Source organism: Perognathus longimembris, chromosome 4 (genome assembly GCF_023159225.1).
Source record: "Perognathus longimembris pacificus isolate PPM17 chromosome 4, ASM2315922v1, whole genome shotgun sequence".
Classification (NCBI taxonomy): Eukaryota; Metazoa; Chordata; class Mammalia; order Rodentia; family Heteromyidae; genus Perognathus; species Perognathus longimembris.
In genome coordinates, this window is record NC_063164.1 from 83,724,341 (window position 1) to 83,745,609 (window position 21,269).

The window sequence follows — 21,269 nt, forward strand, 5'->3', positions numbered from 1 at the left end:
AAGTTTGTCCAATGAGGAGAGTTCAAACTGATATTAAAGACTTTGTTTGGGTTATGGGGCTTGAACTCAGGGCCTGGGTGCTGTCCTGAGCCTCTTTGTGCTCACGACTGGTGCTCCACCAATGGAATCACAGCACTACCTGTTTCTGAGTGTTTAATTGGATGTAAGAGTCTCATGGACACTTTTCTGCCCAGGCTGATTTTGAATTGCGATCCTCAGATCACAGCCTCCTGAGTAGCTAGGATTTCAGGCATGAGCCACTAGTGCCTGGCTAAAGACATTTCTTTTTTTCTTGTTCCTTTTTTTTTTTTTTTTGCCAGTCCTGGGCCTTGAACTCAGGGCCTGAGCACTGTCCCTGGCTTCTTTTTGCTCAAGGCTAGCACTCTACCACTTGAGCCATAGCCCCACTTCTGGCCTTTTCTATATATGTGATGCTGAGGAATCGAACCCCGGGGCTTCATGTATATGAGGCAAGCACTCTACTACTAGGCCATGTTCCAGCCCTAAAGACATTTCTTAATGAAGATCAAATGCTGTCAATCCAGAAATTCAAAATAATATTTTTTGGAGAAGAGTCAGAATAAATCTGGGGCAAAAAAGAAAGAATATTGAAGCAGATTATAAAGCTAGGTAAAGTTGTATGCTAGTAAAGAAATAGCAAAATCACTAATAGAAAGTAGACATAGCTCCTACTATGTATGAGAAGGAAGTTCAAGGCAAAGATAGCAGGCCAAATTAGATAGGACAGACACGCATGTCCCCTTAACTAGTAGTTGCCAATTTAGCCATAGGCATGGGAGGTAGCCAGAACCTTTCTTGGATATTAAAGTGGGGTACTAGATTTTTAAGTGGGAAAAAGATTTATGAGATAGATCAGGACCCACAAACCTTAAAGAAAGAAATATTAGGTGAGATTACCAACTATGGATTCATCACAAGATAAAGTATTTGCTGGTGGCTCAGGCCTATAACTCTATGACTCAGGAGGGTGAGATCCTAGCAGCTCAGGCAGGAACGCTGTGAGACTTTTACCTTCAATAAACCACTCAGAAACAGGTAGAAGTTGGGCTGAAAATGTGGCTTGGTGGTAGTATGCCTAGCATACATAAAGCTCTAGGTTTGAATCCTCAGTACCACATAAACAGAAAAAAGCTGGAAGTGGTGCTGTGGCTCAAGTGGTAGAGAGTGCTAGTCCTGAACAAAAGGAGCTCAGAAACAGTGTCCAGGCCGAGTCCAAGCCCTAGGACCGGGGGGGGGGGGGGTGGGGTGGGGGGGGGAGAGGGAAGGGAAGCTGGAATCTGGAAATCTGGAAGTGGTGCTGCGGTAGAGCACTAATGTTGAGCAAAACAAGCTTAGGGACAGTATCTAGGCCCTGGATAGGGTCAGGGAGGGGTGGGGAATGGGGGTGGGAGGAGGGAGACAAGATAACCAAGTATTGGATTGAGTGCAGTAGCTAGGATTATAGATGTGAGCCAGTAGGCCACTACCACCCAGCTTCACCCTTTCTAAAGGAACCAACTTACTATCTTTCATAACCTATACATATCATTTAACCTAGTAATTTATACAAATACATTCTACAGGGCTGGGGATATGGCCTAGTGGCAAGAGCGCTTGCCTCGTATACTTGAAGCCCTGGGTTCGATTCCCCAGCATCACATATACAGAAAACGGCCAGAAGTGGCGCTGTGACTCAAGTGGCAGAGTGCTAGCCTTGAGCAAAAGAGAAGCCAGGGACAGTGCTCAGGCCCTGAGTCCAAGGCCCAGGACTGGCAAAAAAAAAAAAAAAAAAAAAAAAAAATACATTCTACAGGTACATTTTCACTGCAACAATATACTTTGCCCTCAAGTATGTTCATTGGAGCAGTTTCTCATTAAACAAATTATTTTTATGTAATGAATGAATACCACTCACATGAAGTTGAATTAAGCCATTCAGAAGAATGGGATAGCTATGTGTTGACATAGATCTTCAAGACTAAGTGAAAAAGCAAGATCCACGGTAGTATGATTTTTGTGTGTGTATATATATATATGATCCCTTTTATTTAAAAATAAAGATTACATATTTGCTTATATATTCATAAAACTTTTCTGAAAATTACATAAGAAACTGTTATAGAGGTTTTTTTCTGGGGGAAAAAGCAGTTGAGGAAAGAGGCCAGGATAGAGGCTTCATTTTCATATGTCCTTATCTATACCATTTTGGATTTCTTACCATGTGTACTTTAAAAGATAAAATTGAGGAGGACGTCCCTGCAAAGATTTTGAAATATTCCTTACTGTACATTTTCCAAGATTTTATTTTATTTTCTTCAAGACAAACTGACGTGAGGTACTCATTTTTGGAAAATATATTCCTAATATAGTTACTGATTAGTATACTCACATCCAACCGTCCTGGGTATGACTTTAAATCACATATTGCTGCAGTTTTTAAGATAACTTTAAATAGAAGCTTATTAAAGAATTTCTTTTTCAAACTTACTCTTCAAATTATGGAAAGATCACTGTAAAAGATTGGAAACATTTAAGGGTATAAAAAAAGAAACTACGATCACATATAACCACTCTTACCATTAATGTTTTGCTGTTTTTTTCTTTCTTTACATATATATTATGACACCGCTCTAGCTATACATATATATTTACAAGGCTGAGATCATATTGTACCTACATCTCTGCATCCTGCGTCTTCCCCAACATATAAGTAAACATACTAAATTAGTATTGTACCATTTTTCTGCACCAAAATTACTTCGATAGAAGCATTTAGTTGTATCCAGTTTTTAAGTAACATAAATACACTTAATATGTTTATTACCTCAACTCTGTCTGCACTATGATCATTCCTTAGAAAAAGTTTATTGCACCAAAGAGTATGAAATATTTAGTTTCTGACCATATTTTTCAGAAAGATTGTTTCCATTCCTACTAACAGCACTACCTGTCTCACTGGCTCCTTGCAATCAATGACTTTTATTTTTAAAAGTCACTTTATATGAAAAACAAAGGTTTCTGAGAAAAGGTTTTCCTGTTACAAAATAGTCAGATTCCTCTTACACTAAATACAATCTAAACACAGACTCTACATCCATACTTCCCTTTAAAACATTATTAGTTTAGTGTCAAAAATATGCATAAAGTAGCAAGTGATCAGATTCAGAATATCTTTCAAGTTGTTAACAATAACCAAATGAGTAAAGATATATCTTCATTCTATACCACAGGTACTTTAGGTCACAGAATTGTGATTGCTGAGTACAAACCTTTAGTACAAAGGTGAGAGAAAAAAATGAGTTGTAGATTAGTACTTTTTATCCATTTTGCATGAGATGAAGACAAAGATCAAAGCTTATGCAAACAAAATGTCTCACTGGTCTAAGAGAGAGAGTAATGTGGAATCACCATGTATCAGAAATGGTTCTTGTCTAGAGATATGTAAAGAAGAGTAACCAGCTATGTTGCTGAGACAGCTTCAGAGAGGACTGTGGGGAAAAACTCTGATGCGTGACATCATCAAAGCCTTCCCTGTACAACAAAAGATGCTTACAGCAAAAATAAGAGTGTTCTGATCTTTGGAAAATTTTTATTCAGTTTAGATGAAAAACTACAAGACTTTACTTGCAGCTGATGAAAAGGGACAAAAAATGTTAAACCTGTTATCATCTGATTGGCTAGTTAAAATTCTCTAAGATTGAAGTTAGTGACCTAGCTTTACTTTGTGTGGAATCTTAAAGCAAAAAGTATTCTAAACAAAACATGTCACGTGAGAGCACATGGCAAAAGATCTATGAAAATAATTAAAAAGCTGATGGAGGCTGTGGCAAATCTTTTAATTTTTTAGATTTCTAGCAGTTGGTCATTCAACCTAGCAGCCAATCATTTTGTCTTGATGTTTCTGAGTTAAACAACTTTAACCTACAGCCATAAAGCAGGAATAAAGAAACCCTTTATACGTAAGTTGGAAAACAATGCAGACCCACTTCTCCAGTAGAATTTTAGTTGAATTAAATCATAAGAGAAAAAAATGATCATTGACATATTGTACTTATTGCACTACATCTGCTGAGTAGAATTTCCATTCCAAGTGTTGTTTTCATCTTCACCATCATCTTGAGTCCTCAATCTATATATCTTCCCCTCCTTTTTAAAGTCTTCCCCTCGTTTCTCCAGCACTCTTTTTCTGACCGGTTCCCTAATATAAAAGAAGATACAAGATGACATAAAATGAAAACAATAATATAAATAGTGTAACAAACCTATCCCTTCAAACTTCTATTAATATATTTTATTTTTAACTCCAATGTAAAGAAGTCTATGGGAGATAACTGTATCTACTAATGGAATTGGAGCTGTAATTGAGGGCCTCATGTTCTTGCTCAGCTTTTTCACTCATGACTTCAGCTACTACTCCTGCCTTGAAGAAAAAAAAAAAGTCTTTTAGAAATACATTTAACAGTTGGGCATACATGGTTCACACCTGTAATCCTAGCTACTCAGGAGGCTAAGATGTAAAGATAGTGGTTCAAAACCAGCCAGGGAAAGAAAATCTGTGACTCTCATCTACAATTAACGACTAAAAAGCCAGGACTGAGGCTGTGTCTCAAGTGTTTATGCACTAGCCTTGAGCAAAAAAGCTCAGGGAAAGCACCCAGGCCTTTAGTTCAAGTCCCATGAACTACCAAAAATTTTAAAAAAATTAAAAAAAGAAAAAGAAAAAAGTAAAGAAAAAAATGGCCTAATTTGAATGCCATTCTACCTTTATGTTTTTGTTTTTTTTTTTGCCAGTCCTAGGGCTTGGACTCAGGGCCTGAGCACTGTCCCTGGCTTCTTTTTGCTCAAGGCTAGCACTCTGCCACTTGAGCCACAGCGCCACTTCTGGCCATTTTCTGTATATGTGGTGCTGGGGAATCGAACCCAGGGCCTCATGTATATGAGGCAGGCACTCTTGCCACTAGGCCATATCCCTGCCAGCCCTGAATGCCATTCTAGGATTGGAAAATTACCCTCATCTTCCTTATTGGCCTTGTTGCCCGAAAGTCAAGAAATAACTCAAGGCCAAGTCAATCCAATCACAGTATTTCTGTAAATTCACCATACACAGAAATCGGTAGAACACCAAATTAGGTATCTTCATACTGACATTAGACACAGGCAAAGGTGTTTTAATATTTATCACCTAGGGTGGATATATTTGCTATAATGCCTATTAAAATGTTTATCCAAGTCAAATGTGTAATAAATTATGCAATTATTTGTTAAAAGGTAATAATTTGTTATAATCGCACCTTCTAGAATAATACTTTTTGTTAACCTGTTTCAAATATGCACATCAGAGGTCTGAGCTAAAACTGTCAGTGTGTATAGTAATATTCAAATCTTTGATCATGGATAAAAGTAGGACCTCTTGATTGAAAGATTATTTCAAAATATTTACCGAATGGAGTCACCATCTCTTTTTTGCATTTTTTGAGATAGAGTCTTATTGTGTGGTTCAGCCTGACCTCAAATCCACCTGCCCCTGGGCTCCTGAAACACACCTCCATCAGAGGCACCATTCTCAAGGGAAGATCTAGATTTCTCAACCTGGTCCTTCTCTGAATACCATAGTCAAGACTGTCAGCCTATTTACATCAAAGAACAACCAGGCTTAAAATTATTTGGGCATAAGCCAGGTGGCTCATGACTGTAAGTCCTAGCTACTTAGAAGGCCGAGATTTGAGGATTACAGTCTGAAGCCAACCTGGGCAGGTAAATCCAAGAGATTTATCTAAAAGATTCAGCCTTGAGAGGAAAAGCTAAGAGATAGCACCTAGGACCTAAGAGTTCAAGCCCCAGTAGAGGCACCCCCCCCCCCCGAAAAAATCATTTAGGCACAATTCCTCTAAATAAATTATGCAAGACCATATACAATTAGTGGTCCCAGGCAATACAAGGTTCACAAAATTTAAAACAAATTACATAGTAGGAAAAAAATCTTGATTACTGAGATATGGAAAATTCAATAGTTGAAATAATTTTCAAAAATAAAACCAGAAGTAAAGCCAGGTGCCCATGGCTCATGCATATAATCCTAGGTACTTAAGAAGCAGAGATCTGAGAATTAAACCAGCCGGGGCAGATAAATCTGAGACTCTTACCTCTATTAAGCAGCAAAAAGCCACAAGTGGAGGTGTAGCTTAAGGAGTAGGGCACCAGCCATGAGCCAGCAAAAAAGGTGAGTGAGAGCTGAGGGCCCTGAGTTCAAGTGTCTTAACTATCACTTAAAAACAACAACAACAAAAAAGCAGAAGTAAAGTTGCTTTTAGAAAGCTGGCTGTGAAAACTCAAGTAATGAGCTTCCAGAACATTCAAGGGATTGACTGGGAAGGACAAAAGGCAAAGTACCCATGAACACTATTTTTCACTAAAAACAAACCCAAAACACTTTACATTATCTGAATATTTTACATTATGCAAAAAAAAACAAACACCTAGATACCTTTTTTCTGATTTGCTAGACGATGCAGGGTTTAAAGGTTCGGGTGATGCTGCTCTTGCTGAAGTCCGTGCAGGAGGATTACTAAATAAGAAATTGCTAATCAATCTCCAGATGGCAAGGAATGGATAAAGTACTGTCCCCAATAATGTCCAAATATCTCCACTAGAAGAGTGTACAACAGATGTAGTCGGCCGTCCTGCCTAGAAATTAAAAATAACCCAGGTAAAGACAACATCAGCCCAATCATCACATTCAACATTCCAGACACAGTTTTATCTACAAAAGGTGCTACTAGCTTTAGTTTGCTGCAAGAGGGTAAAATTGTCTTTGCTGTTTTCTGAGTGTATATAAAACTTTTAGAAGCTCCTGGAAGTGCTCCTTCCCCTTAAAAGTAATTATAATGAGCTGGTGTTTATTGGTGAATAAATCAAGGAATTATTACTATTTTTGAGTCGTGGGAATTGGACTTAGAGCCTGAGTGCTGTCCCTAAGCTTAAGGATAGCAATCTACCACTTTGAAATACAATGCTACTTCTGGTTTTCTAGTGGTTTAACTGGAGAGTCTCATGACTTTCCTGCCTGGGCTGGTCAAAGCCTGGTTCAAAAGCATTTTCCTCAGAATTTAGCCACCTGGGTAGATAGGATTATAGGTGTGAGCCACTGGGACCCAGAGAACTCAAAGAATTAGGAAAAAAAAAATGTGTACAATGAAACATCTCTGACAAGAAAAGGCTTTCTTGCTGATAAAGGCTTCAAATGCTACTGAATACAATGAAATCCTATCATAATTTTTTTTTTTCTTTTGCAGGGTGGATGCTCTAATTTATTGTGGGGAAAACCATGCAAAATTCAGGCTCTAATCCTAGCTTTGACACTTAAGATGGGACTTTGGCACCATCTACACTTTCTGAACCTACTTTTCTAAATCAGAGAGCAAAACGTACTTCTTTTCTGTCTTTTTTTTTTTTTTTGCCAGTCCTGGGACTTGAACACAGTCCTTGAGCTTCTTTTGCTCAAGGCTAGCATTCTACCACTTGAGCCACAGTGCCCCTTCTGTATTTTTCTGTTTTGTTTTGTTTTGATTTTGCCAGTCCTGGTGCTTGAACTCAGGGCCTGAGCACTGTCCCTGGCTTCTTTTTGCTCAAAGCTAGCACTCTGCCACTTGAGCCACAGTGCCACTTCTGGCTTTTTTCTATATATGTGGTACTGAGGAATCGAACCCAGGGCTTCATGTATAGGAGACGAGCATTGTTCCACTAGGCCATATTCCCAGCCCCTTCAGTATTTTTCTGTATAAGTGGTGCTGAGGAATCAAACCCAGGGCTTCATGTATGCTAGGCAAGCACTCTATCACTAAGCCACATTCCAAGCCCCTGAATAAACTTTTTGTTATTAATCTGTTTCAAATACGCACATCAGGGGCTGGGGATATGGCCTACTGGCAAGAGTGCTTGCCTCGTATACATGAGGCCCTGAGTTCAATTCCCCAGCACCACATATACAGAAAATGGCCAGAAGTGGCACTGTGGCTCAAGAGGCAGAGTGCTAGCCTTGAGCAAGAAGAAGCCAGGGACAGTGCTCAGGCCCTGAGTCCAAGCCCCAGGACTGGCCAAAAAAACAAAAAAACAAACAATCAAATACTCACATCAGAGGTATGAGGTAAAACTGTCAGTGTCTGTAGTAATATTAAAATCTTTGATCATGAATCAACAAAAGGATGAACAAAAGGATATCATGTAAAAACTAACACTATTTTTGTTCAAATATTTTTAAATGTGTAAAGCAAGAGTCCTAATAGAAGTAAATGACATTAAATGTATACAGTAAATCACTACCTTACTTTCTACCAGTGGTTGGTAAAAGTAGGTAAGAAAAAATGTTGAAAATTTCACGTAGTGTTCCCTAAGAATATTAGCAATACAAATACATAAAACAGAATAAATGGACAATGAATTGGCCTAATTTTTCAATAATCTGGATTTATTCACAGTACACCTTCTAATTTTAACAAATGATTGAGAGAAGAACAATTAGCATAATGTAAAAGCAGAAAAAAATGCAAATACATACTGGTAACAGTACCACTGAAGCACTTGGAGCAAGTTCCAAATCCAGTAATTTTCTTTTGTAATCTTCTTTGGTAAATTCCCTCCTGGGAAACATGGTTGCTAGTGAAAAATTACCATAAGTATTGCCAACAGTCTGTAAGAAAACAAGTTTAAAATCTTTTAAAGGTGTTTTAGAAGTAGGACATTAGATAACATGCATCCAAAATTGCTTTTCTTTAAAGTTAAATATAAACTGAATTAACTTACTTTCCAAAATAAGCTGAAAATCAATTATTTCCACATTGTTGGTTATTTATTTGGGGGGAGGGTAGCTGGTTATTTTGTGTGTGTGTGTGTGTGAGAGTCTTGGAGCTTGAACACAGGGTCTATTCATTATTCCTGAGCTTCTTTTGCTCAAGGCTAATGTTGCCCCACTTGATCCTCAACTCCACTTCTAGCTTTTTTGAAGTTTACTGGAGATAAGTCTCACAGACTTGCCTGCTCATGCTGGTTTCGAACCACAATCCTCAGATCTCGGCCTCCTGATTAGCTAGGATTACAGGTGTGAGTCACTGGCACCTGGGTCAAAGTAGTTCTTAACAATTTTTGTGGGGCTGGGGATATGGCCTAGTGGCAAGAGAGCTTGCCTCGTATACATGGAGGCCCTGGGTTCAATTCCCCAGCACCACATATACAGAAAACGACCAGAAGTGGCGCTGTGGCTCAAGTGGCAGAAGTGCTAGCCTTGAGCAAAAGGAAGCCAGGGACAGTGCTCAGGCCCTGAGTCCAAGGCCCAGGACTGGCAAAACAACAACAACAACAAAAAACAACTTTTGTAAATCTACAATGACCACAAAATAGAAAGAATATAGTTTCAAGAAGTGATATAAATGCTCAGGATAAAAATGATGATTATAGCCAGGCACTGGTAGCTCAGGCCTATAATCCTAGCTCCTCAGGGGGCCGAGATATGAGGATCGCTGTTCAAAGCAAGTCTAGACAGGAAAGTCCATGAGACTCTTATCTCCAATCACCAGGAAACCGGAAGTGGTGCTGTGGCTGAAGTGGCACAGCTCAGGGACAGCACCTAGGCCCAGAATTCGAGGCCCACAATTGACAAAAAAAAAAAAAAAAAAAAAAAAGATGATTACAGGCCAAGGGTAGACAGGTTGTTTTACATGTACCTGGCACTAGTTTGATCCATAGCACTGCCAAAACAAACAACACTGCCTCCCCCACAAAAAAAGTAGTTGGAATTTACTAAATATAAAATGATATAAGACATTTAGATTTCAAGTAGGGTCACATTGTACACATTAGTCTAATATTTTTTAGTGGTACTGAGATACTCAGTGGTACTCAGGGCCTTACAGTTGCTATTCAGGAGCTTTATCACTTAAGCCACATCTCCATCCACATGTAAGAAGTAAATTTCTAAGCCAAGTTAGTTGTCCAAGATCACTAATCTGCCTTGGCCAATAGGCAGATGATGGGAAAATAGCTAGTCTCTAAACAACCTGCAGAAATGAAGAGGACTAAGAAACACGACTTCCTTTTCAGGGATATGGGACAATGGACCTTTAGGAAACCATTTGCTTTTCTTTCTTGCACAATAAAAAGATATGCTGTTCCCATATGCACGCGTGCGCGCACACACACACATACAAAGACATGTTACATAATATTTTAAGCAGTGTCTTATGCTAAACTCTGGGAGTAACAAGATTTACTCACATTCCAAGTTGAAATTTGCCTTCTAACATTTTAATAACGTTGTCACTTTTTCTTTACTATAACTCAAGATATATACTCACTTGTGCAGCAAACTGTCTTGCTTCTTCTAGTGGAGCATCAGAAGGAAATTGATTTGTAAAGGAAGACCCATCAGGCAGGCGGAATTGAATTCTTGCAACAGTGCTATGAAAAGGAAATTAAAGTCAGTACTTTAACTTTATACCCTCTCAAAAAAGTATCATTATAATTGGAAATGAAAGTAGAAACCCATAACATTGAAACTTTTCATTTTTTATTATTTCTTTTTCTTTTTTCTGATCCTGAGGCTTGAACTGAGGACCTAGGTTTTGTCCCTGAGCTGCTCAAGTTAGCACTCTACCACTTGACCACAGGTCCATTTGACTTTTTGGTGATTAGTGGAGATACGAGTTTCACTGACTTTCTTGCGTGGGCTGGCTTTGAACTGTGATCCTCAGATCTCAGCTTCCTGTGTAGCTAGGATTAATAAGGTGTGAGACACCAGCACCCAGCAATATAGTAAGTTTTAAAGTTTGAAGAAATAGAGATGTGGCTCCAGTGATAGAATGTTAGACTTGAGCAAAAAAGCTCAGGCTCCTAAAGTCATTCATTCACACACACACACACACACACACACATATTCATTTTCTCCCCCTAGATTATTTTGATTATTATTCTAGTTCCCTTGCATTTTCACATGAATTTAAGAAAAAAAGGCCAGCTGAAGTTTCAACAGTGATTATATTAACTCAATAGATCGTTTGGGAGCAGTATCGTTTTAATATAATTCTGAGCTATGCAGATAGAGTATTTTACGTGTATTTGGCTCTTTTTGTAACATTTTGCACTTCAATTTGTTTTTGTGATGGTTCTTGGGCCTCAGGGCCTGGGTCCTGCTCTTGACCTTTCTTGTTCAAGGACATCACTCTACCACTTGAGCCACAGCTCCACTGTCAGCATTTTTTAGTGGTTTGGAGTCAAGAGTCTTTGAACTTTTTGGCCTTGGCTGGCTTTGAACCATGATCCTCAAATTTCAGACTCCTGAGTAGGTAGGACTAAAGCATGAGCCACTGGCACCCAGCCTATTTGGCACTTCTTATTGTTCAAGATTGACACTTTGTTTAACTTACCAAGTATTTTCCAAATTTGTTTTTATAAAGTAATCCATAAGCCAGGCACGAATAGCATATGCATATATTCTTACTATTTTGAGAAGCTGAGATTGGCAGAACTGTCATTCAAGGGCAGAGCTGGGTATGGTGGCAAGTGCCTGTTCAATCCCTGGCTATACTGAGAAACAAAGTAGTTATATGACCAGAGAGTAAGCAAGACCATATCTCAAAAATAACCAGGAAGAAAAGGGCTTGAGTTGGTGGCTCAGCAGTGAGAATGCCAGTCTAGCAAGTTGAAGGCCAAGCTGAAACCCAAGTAATACCCCCCAAAAGTAATTTTTGATTATAAAAGTTAATACTTATCATCTAAGTATTAACCAGCCCCCATGTGCACATCAATATTTCAGGATGATACACATCAAGAAATACCTTTTTTCTCGTGCATAAGATTCCCTCTTCACTTCCATTTCTGCCTGTTTGGACAACAAGGCAGCGGCAGCTTTGGCAGCCTCTACTTCTTCCTTTGTCTTTGCAAAACGAGCAGCTCTCTCTGCACGATCCTTTCAATCAAAACCGCATTGGATATAAATTATCTTTACTGCCAGAAAGAGCTATTTACATACTTCCAAACAAAGACGTTAAACACAAAAAAGCATGAAGTTCCTTAAAGCTATTTTATGAACTTCAGTCATTCATCATGTACTTTTAAACTTTATCAAATGTCAGAAATTAGGAGTTACTATTAGCCAGATGCCAGTGGCTCATGCCTAGCTACTCAGGAGGCTGAGATCTGAGGAGCAGAGTTTGAAACCAGCCAAGGCAGGAAAGATTTTGAGACTTATCTCTAAGTAACGGAAAGTAGAGCTGTGAGTCAAGTAGAAAAATGGTGGAAAAAAAGGCTGAGGGATAGCAATCAAACACATGTGTACATTTGCACATGCATGTGTGTAGTACTGAGAATTTAGAGAAAAAGTACTTTAAGAGGACAGAGATAGTAGGAAGATAGAAGAGTAACAGAGGAAGTGAATTTGATCACCTTACATGGATGTACGGAAATATTAAAATGAATCTACTTTGTATAAATAGTACACGCTAATAAAAAATGTGAGTCAGTCAGTCTGGTGGGATATGCCTGTAATCTCAGCATTTGGGAGGCCAATGCAGGAATGACCCAAGCTAACTTGGCTATAGAACAAGACAAAAAATAAAACAGAAAAAGAAAAATGCTAAATGTATGAATGAACAAATTAATGAACTTAAACTCACCAATGCAATTTGCTGTTTTATACGCTCTCGAGCTGCTCTGTCTTCTGCCTTTTCTCTATTTCTTTCTTCTAACATTCTTTTTGTTAATTCTTCTTCTTGCTTTCTTTTATAATCCAACATTTCTTTTCCAGTTTTTCTTCTTTCAATTTCCTTCTTAATCTCTCTCTGAGTCAAAGACAAAGTAAGTTTTATGAATCAAAACATTTTTGGATAAGCTGTTCCAGACATTATTTTGCAAGTAGAGCAAGCTGATTATAAGGTGTTAAAAGAGTCTTACTTCAGGGCTGGGAATATGGCCTAGTGGCAAGAGTGCTCGCCTCATATATATGAAGGCCTGGGTTTGATTCCTCAGCATCACATATATAGAAAACGGCCAGAAGTAGCTCTGTGGCTCAAGTGGCAGAGTGCTAGCCTTGAGCAAAAAGAAGGTAAGGAAGTGCTTAGCCTCTGAGTTCAAGGCCCAGGACAGGCCAAAAAAAAAAAAAAAAAAATTCCTACTTTAGCAGGTGCTGGAGGCTCCCAACTACAATCCTATCTACTCAGGAGGTTTAGATCTGAGGACAGCGGTTTGAAGCCAACTTGGGCAGAAAAGTCCCCATGAGACTCTTATCATCAATTAACTACTCAAAAAAACCGGAAGTGGAGCTGTGGCTTACAGTGGTAGAGTGCTAGCCTTCAGTAAAACAGTTCAGAGATAGTGCCCAGGCCCCACGTTTAAGCCTTGTGACTGACCAAAAAATAAAGAATCCTACTTAAAAGCCAAGTGTTGGGGGCTCACTCTTATAATCCTTGACACACAGGAGGCTGATCAAAGGATTGAGGTTCCAAGCCAGCTTGGACAACAAAGACCATGAGACTCTTATCTCCAACTAACTAACCACCAAAAAAGCCAGAAATGAAGTTGTGGCTGAGGCAATACACACCAGCCTTGAGCAGAAAAAGCTGAGAGACAGTGTGCCAGGCTCTTAGTTCAATCCCCAGAACCAGTACACAAATGTACGTGTGTGTGTGTGTGTGTGTGTGTGTGTGTATGTGTATTCATCACTTCCTAAAATGTCAAGGTTTCAGGCACGTACTGGTGGCTTATGATTATACTCCTAGCTACTCAGGAGGCTGAGATCTGAGGATCATGGTTCAAACCCAGTCCAAGCAGGAAAGTCTGTGAGACTCAGCTCCATGACTGACAAGAAAATAAAATGTAAAGATTTCATAGATTTTGTTAACTGCATGGTTAATGAAATGTATATGTTTTTACTAGTGGTTCTGATACGAATATAATGTAATCTATAATCTAATGGCAGGTAGAACTACTTGTCTTTTTCTAAGAAAGTATGTTACCCTGCAAGATCAGCATAAAAGTCATTGATTTGCCTGGAAGGAAATGATAAGCCACCAACATCAGATGAGATAGATGCAGGGTGCTCTAACATGCAATAACACAACAGGAAAAAATCAGAATTCTACATGATTTTTTTTTTTTTACAAAGAACTAAAAATATGATCTGCATCAAGTAAAGTGTAGAAGATTGACTGTAGATTTGAAAGAACATAGCCCAGGTATGGTGTTGCATGCCTGTAATCATGGCAGTTTGGGAGGCTAAAGCAGGAGACCTGAGAGTTCAAAGCTAGCCTGTACTACAAAGCAAGATTTTTGTCTATAAACAACCAACAAAGCAAAAATAACAAAAACGTATACACTGGGATCTAAATATACAGACAAGAGACTATTCCCTCCATTATAACACTGAACTCTAGGAAACCATCCTAGTTCAGTCAAATCAAACTTTACCTGTTCTTCTTCTTTCCTCTTCTCTTCTCTCCGATCTTCAAGCTTTTTTGTTAATCTGTATTTAAGATAAAATGTATTCAAGACACATTATACTAATACGAAACACATTAAAGAGTTTTGTATTGCTAGGTGTCAGTGACTCACACCTATAATCCTAGTAACTCATGAAGCTGAGATTTGAGGATCTCGGTCAAAGCCAGACCAGGCAGGAAAGCCTGTGAGAATCCTATCTCCAATTAAGCACCAAAAAAGCCAGAAGTGGAGCTGTGGCTCAAGTCGTAGGGCATTAGCCTTTTTGAGCAAAAGATCAAAGACCATACATCATCCAGGCCTTCACGTCTGAAGACAGGATTAAAAAAATGTTAATTCAGGCAACAACAAATGCTGGAGGGGGTGTGGGGAAAGAGGAACCCTTCTCCATTGCTGATGGGAGTGCAAATTAGTACAATCACTTTGGAGAACAGTATGGAGGTTTCTCAAAAAGCTCAACATAGACCTACCCTATGACCCAGCCATACTACTCCTAGGCATCTATCCTGAACAGCAGGTCCCAAGATATCAAAAAGACATTTGCACTTCCATGTTTATCGCTGCACAATTTACAACAGCCAAAATATAGAAACAACCCAGATGCCCCTCCACAGATGAATGGATCCAAAAAATATGGTACCTATACACAATGGAATATTACATAGCAATTAGAAATGGTGAAATACTGGTATTCGCAGGAAAATGGTCAGAACTTGAATAAATAATGTTGAGCGAGACAAACTTAGAACACAGAAAACAAAGGGGCATGATCTCCTTGATATATGACTGTTAAGGAGGGGGAAGGGGGAGACAGTAGAGACCAGGTCTGCGAAACCAAAAACTTCTTGTCAAATGGTATTTCCCACAGGTGTAGGTCAGCGACCCTACATTATGTAACTAAAACCAAACAACTACTCAACATATAAAGGTCAAAAATAGACCTCTCAGTGGATCACAATAGTTCAAAATCTATGTATGTACGTTCATATGAGACTATTGTTGACATATTGTCTACTGTCAACATTACATTTAAAGCCCTAGGCGAATTTTCTTTGGCGTAGGCCACGTGGCTACTGTATATGTTCTTGGTACACTGTGTATTATATATATGTCTACCTGACCTAGGGAAGGGAAAGAAAAACAGGGTGTAAGATGTCACAAGAAATGTACACACTACCCTACTATGTAACTGTACCCCTGTGCACAACACCTTGTCAAAAATTTTTGTTTAATTAATAAATAAAGTATATAAAAATGTTGTTAAAACAACTCAGGAAGCACAGAAAACTGAAAGACAAAACAAAGCTGGTGGCTCATACCCATAAATCCTAGCAGCTGAGGAAGCTGAGAGCTAACTTTGAAGCTAACCTAGGCAGAAAAGCCCCGAGAGACTTAAAGCCAGAACTGGTACTGGGCTCAAGTGGTAGAGCCTTGAGCACAAAGAAGCTCAGGGACAGGGCCCAGGTCCTGAGTTCAAGTCCCAGGATGGACAAAAACAAAACAAAATCTCCCTCTCTCTCCCACCTCTCCCCCTCCCCCCCCCCATGGATTTTCCTGCCTGAGCTGGCTTTGGGTTGCTATCCTTGGATCTCATCTTCATAAGTAGGTAAGATTACAGGCATGAGCCACTATCATCCAGTTCCAATAAAGTTATTAATTAGAAAGGGAAAGGGGCACGTTTGTAATGGAGTCATCTAGTTGACATCAAACAAAATGACTAAACTGATCATCATCTCTGCTTCTAAACTGGTGCATATATCATATCTGTTATTGACTTTCCTGAGTCAAGTAATAGGAAGGACAAAACAATGCCTAAGCCAAGAGGTGGTGGCTCTTGCCTATAAACCTACCTACTCAGGAGGCTGAAATCTGAGGATCATAGCTTGATGTCAACTAGCAGAAAAGTCTTTAAGACTCTTATCTGTAATTAACCATCAAAATGCTAAAATATATGCTTCAAGTGGAAGAATACCAGCCTTGAGCAATAAAGCTGAGGACAAGGCCCTGAGTTCATGTGCACGCACATGCACACATACACACAAAGATTGCGCACACACAATCTGAGCAACAACAAAAGGACAGGAAAGCCAGGCATCACCATGCCTATAATTCTATCTACTCAAGGCTGAGCTGATTTCATATTTTAGCTACAGTAAACAATGCTGCAACAAACAGTTGTGCTGGTAGCTTCAGTGTGGCCTTCTTTGTGGGCTATTGGATAAATGCACAGGAGAGGAACTGCTGGGTCATATGGAAGTTCTACTTTTATTCTTTTGAAGAACCTTCATATTGCTTTCCAGAACAGTTGAAAAACTTTGTATTTCCACCAATATGTAGTAAGGTTCCCTTTTGGTCACATCCTCACCAACATCTGTTACTGTTATTTTTCCTGATAATGGCCCATTCTAACTGGGGTGAGGTGGAATCTCAATGTTGATTTGACTTGCATTTCTTTTATGGCTAGAGATGCTGAACATTTCTTCATGTGTCTATTGGCCATTCTTACTTCTTCTAAGAAGTCTCTCTTTAAGTCTTTGGCCCAGATGCCCCTCAGTATATGAATGGATAATGAAAATATGACATATATATATATATACATACATATATATATATATGTATATATATATATATACACATCAGAAAGAAGGATATTGCACCATTGTAAGGAAATGGAAAGACTTGGAAAAAATTGTATTAAGCAAAGTAAGCCAAACCCAAAGAAACCTAATTTGCATGGTTTCCTTCATTTGTAGTAATTAGAATGTGTCTATAAATCTATTAAACAGAACTGATGGTAAAAGACAAACAAATTACACATGGAGATGATAAAGGACTTGCATTCACATAGTGAGACCAAAGGAGGATATTCTTAGGAGAGGATCATGAAGGCTCAACAGCTATGTGTATATGATCATATACAATGATGTTTAAGGAACTCCAAGAAATGGAAAAAAAAAGTTTTGTTTTTTGTGCCAGTCCTGGGGCTTGGACTCAGGGCTTGGGCTCTGTCTTTGAGCTTCTTTTGCTCAAGGCTAGCACTCTACCACTTGAGCACCACTTCTGGCTTTTTCTGTGTATGCGGTAATGAGGAATGGAACACAGGCATGTAGGTGAGCACTCTACCATTAACCCATATTCACAGCCTGGAAACAAGAGGTTTTTAAATTTTTGCTTCTGTTTTCTTTTTTGTCCTTTATTGCTGTTTTTGTTTTTGTGCAGTCTGTCTTGTATGTAAGTTCATCTGCTTTCGGGAGGTTAAGGGGAAACACAGAAATGGTGGGACAAAAGGTAAACAAATGCAGCAGTGAGGGGCTGGGATATGGCCTAGTGGCAACTAGAGTGCTTGCCTTGTATACATGAGGCCCTGGGTTCGATTCCCCAGCACCACATATACAGAAAACGGCCAGAAGTGGTGCTGTGGCTCAAGTGGCAGAGTGCTAGCCTTGAGCAAGAAGAAGCCAGGGACACTGCTCAGGCCCTGGGGCCAAGGCCCAGGACTGGCCAAAAAAACAAACAAAAAAAAAAAAAAAACACACACCAAAAAAAACCAAACAAATGCAGCAGTGACACTCAACTAGACACTATGTTGAGCATGAACTTGACAAGGGCTGGGAATGTGGCTTAGTGATAAGAGTGCTTGCCTAGCACACATGAAACCCTAGGTTTGATTCCTTAGCCCCACATATACAGAAAAATCTGGAAGTGGTGCTGTGGCTCAAGAGGTAGAGTATTAGCCTTGAGCAAAAAGAAGCCAGGGACAGCGCTCAGGCCCTGAGTCCCAGCCGCGCAAAGCCAGGGAAATTCTTGAGAGTCTTTACATATAATTAACTACCAAAAATGCCAGAAATAGCACTGAGGCTCAAGGTGGTGGAATAGTAACCTTGAATACAAAAGTTTAAGGACATTGCCCAGACCCTGTTAAGCCCGAGGAGATATGTATGTATGTATGAATAGACAACCCCAGCCCTGGCTCAAATTAGAGCTCCTCTCATAGCTGACAGTTTGAGCTATTATCTTTATTAAGACATACATGTTAAGGTATTCATAGTGAAATTAAATGTCTCCTGCAAATTTTAGATGAATCAGGAAAACAAAGTGAGCTGAACCAGTTGCTCATGCCTACAATCTGAGATCTGAGGATAGGGTTTGAAGCCAGCTAGGGCAGGCAAATCTGACAGACTCCAATTAGCCAGCAGAAAATCAGAGCTGGAGGTGTGGCTCAAGTGGTAGAGCACCATATTTGAGCAAAAAAGCATAAGGCCCTGAGTTCAAGCACTAGTACCAACACAAAAAAAGAAAAAATGGTCTTCAAACATTAGGCTACACCTTGTCTTAAAAAATTGGCATATTACCTTTCCCTTGTAAGACTTTCAGGTGAATTTTTTTTTTTTTTTTTTTTTTTTTTTTTGGCCAGTCCTGGGCCTTGGACTCAGGGCCTGAGCACTGTCCCTGGCTTCCTTTTTGCTCAAGGCTAGCAACTCTGCCACTTGAGCCACAGCGCCACTTCTGGCCGTTTTCTGTATATGTGGTGCTGGGGAATCGAACCCAGGGCCTCATGTATACGAGGCAAGCTCTCTTGCCACTAGGCCATATCCCCAGCCCCTATTAAAGTGTTTTTTTTTTTTTTTTTTTTTTTTGCCAGTCCTGGGGCTTGGACTCAGGGCCTGAGCACTGTCCCTGGCTTCTTTTTGCTCAAGGCTAGCAACTCTGCCACTTGAGCCACGGCGCCACTTCTGGCCATTTTCTGTATATGTGTTGCTGGGGAATCGAACCCAGGGCCTCATGTATATGGGGCAAGCACTCTTGCCACTAGGCCATATCCCCAGCTCCTCAGGTGAATTTTCAAATGACTCATTTCATATTAATGTTAGTGAAGCACTGGGTATATTTCAGCATTAAAAAATAAAAACTTAGGATTGCAAAACTAAAAATCATCTGTTTTAGAAAGCCCACAGATTGGGGAAAGATCCTTATTGGCCATACAATGGACAAAGGCCTCATATCTAAAATATATGCAGAACTAAAAAAATTAAATTCCTCCAAAACAAAACCTCAAATAACCAACAGCTCCCTCAACAAGTGGGCTAAAGATTTAAGGGAACCCTACTTCATTGTTGGTGGGAATATAAACTGGTTCAGCCACTCTGGAAAGCAGTATGGAGATTCCTCAGAAGGCTAAACAGCTCTTCTATGACATAGCAGCCCCACTTTTGGGCATCTACCCAAAAGACCACAAACAAGAACACACTAAAGCCACCAGTACACCAATGTTCATCACAGCACAATTTGTCATAGCTGAAATATGGAACCAACCTAGATGCTCCTCAGTAAATGAATGGATCAGGAAAATGTGGTACATATACACAATGGAATTTTATGCCTCTTTCAGAAAGAATTACATTGCCCCATTTGTAAGGAAATGGAAGGACTTGGAAAAAATTATACTAAATGAAGTGAGCTAGACGCAAAGAAACATGGACTCTATGGTTTCCCTCACAGGGAGAAATTAGCACAGGTTTAGGCTAGTCACAGCAGAGGATCACAAGAGGCCAATAGCTATGGCCTTATGAACACATAAGATGATGCTAAGTGAAATGAACTCCATGTTATGGAAACGAGTGCTATATCACTGTTGTAATTACTTTCAATATGCCATGTGAAACCATAGCTTCTTTTGTTGATTGATGATCCTCTTGTCTCCCCTTCCTGTGGTTGTACCCGTGTTATCACTATCTCATCTGATACTGTATATACTGGTATTAGAACTAGGGAAGTGAAAGGGAATATCAAAATTGAGAGACAAAGGATAAAAAGCCCAACGACTCCAGAAGCAATACTTGCAAAACCATTTGGTGTAAACCAACTGAACAACTCATGGTGGGAGAGGGGAAGGGGGAGGGGGGAATGAGGGAGGAGGTAACAAACAGTACAAGAAATGTACCATGGCCTAACGTATGTAACTGTAACCCCTCTGTACATCACTTTGACAATAAGTAATTTAAAAAATCATGTTTTGAGAAAATATACTCATTTTCTCAAAGTACCTCAAGATAACAGAAGGAAAGATGAGTTTCTGAGCTCCTTATTTGACTCAGTTACCTTTTCCCTCAAGATTAGTGTTCGTTAAATGACACTTATGAAAATGAATTCCAGAAAATGGAAACAAGAAGTTTTCTCTTTGTTGTTCTTGTTTTCTTTTTCTATTGATTGTTTAATCTGTCTTTGGGAGGGTTGAGGGGCACAGAAATGGAGGAACAAAGGGTGAACAAATGCAGCAGTGGTACTCACTAGACACTGTGGAAAACGAACTATGCAACTTGTGAGTGGGTAAGGAAGGAAAAAGTGGGAGAGAGCAAGGAAAGGGGTGACACTGCCCAAAAAGAAATGTATTCATTGCCTGACTTACCCAAGCATAATCCGTGTGTGTGTGTGTGTGTATGTATGTATGTATCACCTTTATAATAAAAAATTAAAAATGCAGGAATTTAGCTTCATACTTCTTGATATTGTACTATTTAAAAATTTTTTAAATTGTTATTGGGGCTGGGAATATGGCTTAGCAGTAGAGTGCTTACCCAGCATGCATGAAAGACCTGGGTTCAATTCCTCAGCACAACATAAACAGAAGCTAGAAGTGGCGCTGTGGCTCAACCTTGAGTAAAAAGAAGCCAGGGACAGTGCTCAGGCCCTGAGTCTAAGCCACAGGACTGGCAAAATAAAAAAAAAAAATTGTAATCATAAAGGTGATGTACAAATGGTTATAAGTATTTTTGTTTGTTTGTTTTACT

At 39.4% G+C, this 21,269-nt stretch overlaps 1 protein-coding gene across 1 annotated transcript in view; it reads right to left on the reverse strand.

The window, feature by feature from the left end:
- Nucleotides 1-2,285: 2,285 nt before the first annotated feature.
- Ubxn4 (UBX domain protein 4) overlaps nucleotides 2,286-21,269 on the reverse strand; it is a 45,714-nt gene continuing 26,730 nt past the window's right edge. Inside the window, exons 7-13 of the mRNA XM_048345763.1 lie at nucleotides 14,452-14,506; nucleotides 12,663-12,827; nucleotides 11,826-11,956; nucleotides 10,347-10,449; nucleotides 8,555-8,686; nucleotides 6,485-6,684; nucleotides 2,286-4,198 (exon numbers count right to left, since the gene is read on the reverse strand). Of these exons, the coding sequence (XP_048201720.1) occupies nucleotides 4,060-4,198; nucleotides 6,485-6,684; nucleotides 8,555-8,686; nucleotides 10,347-10,449; nucleotides 11,826-11,956; nucleotides 12,663-12,827; nucleotides 14,452-14,506 (925 nt within the window). The 3' untranslated portion in view covers nucleotides 2,286-4,059. The remainder of the gene's footprint in view (nucleotides 4,199-6,484; nucleotides 6,685-8,554; nucleotides 8,687-10,346; nucleotides 10,450-11,825; nucleotides 11,957-12,662; nucleotides 12,828-14,451; nucleotides 14,507-21,269) is intronic.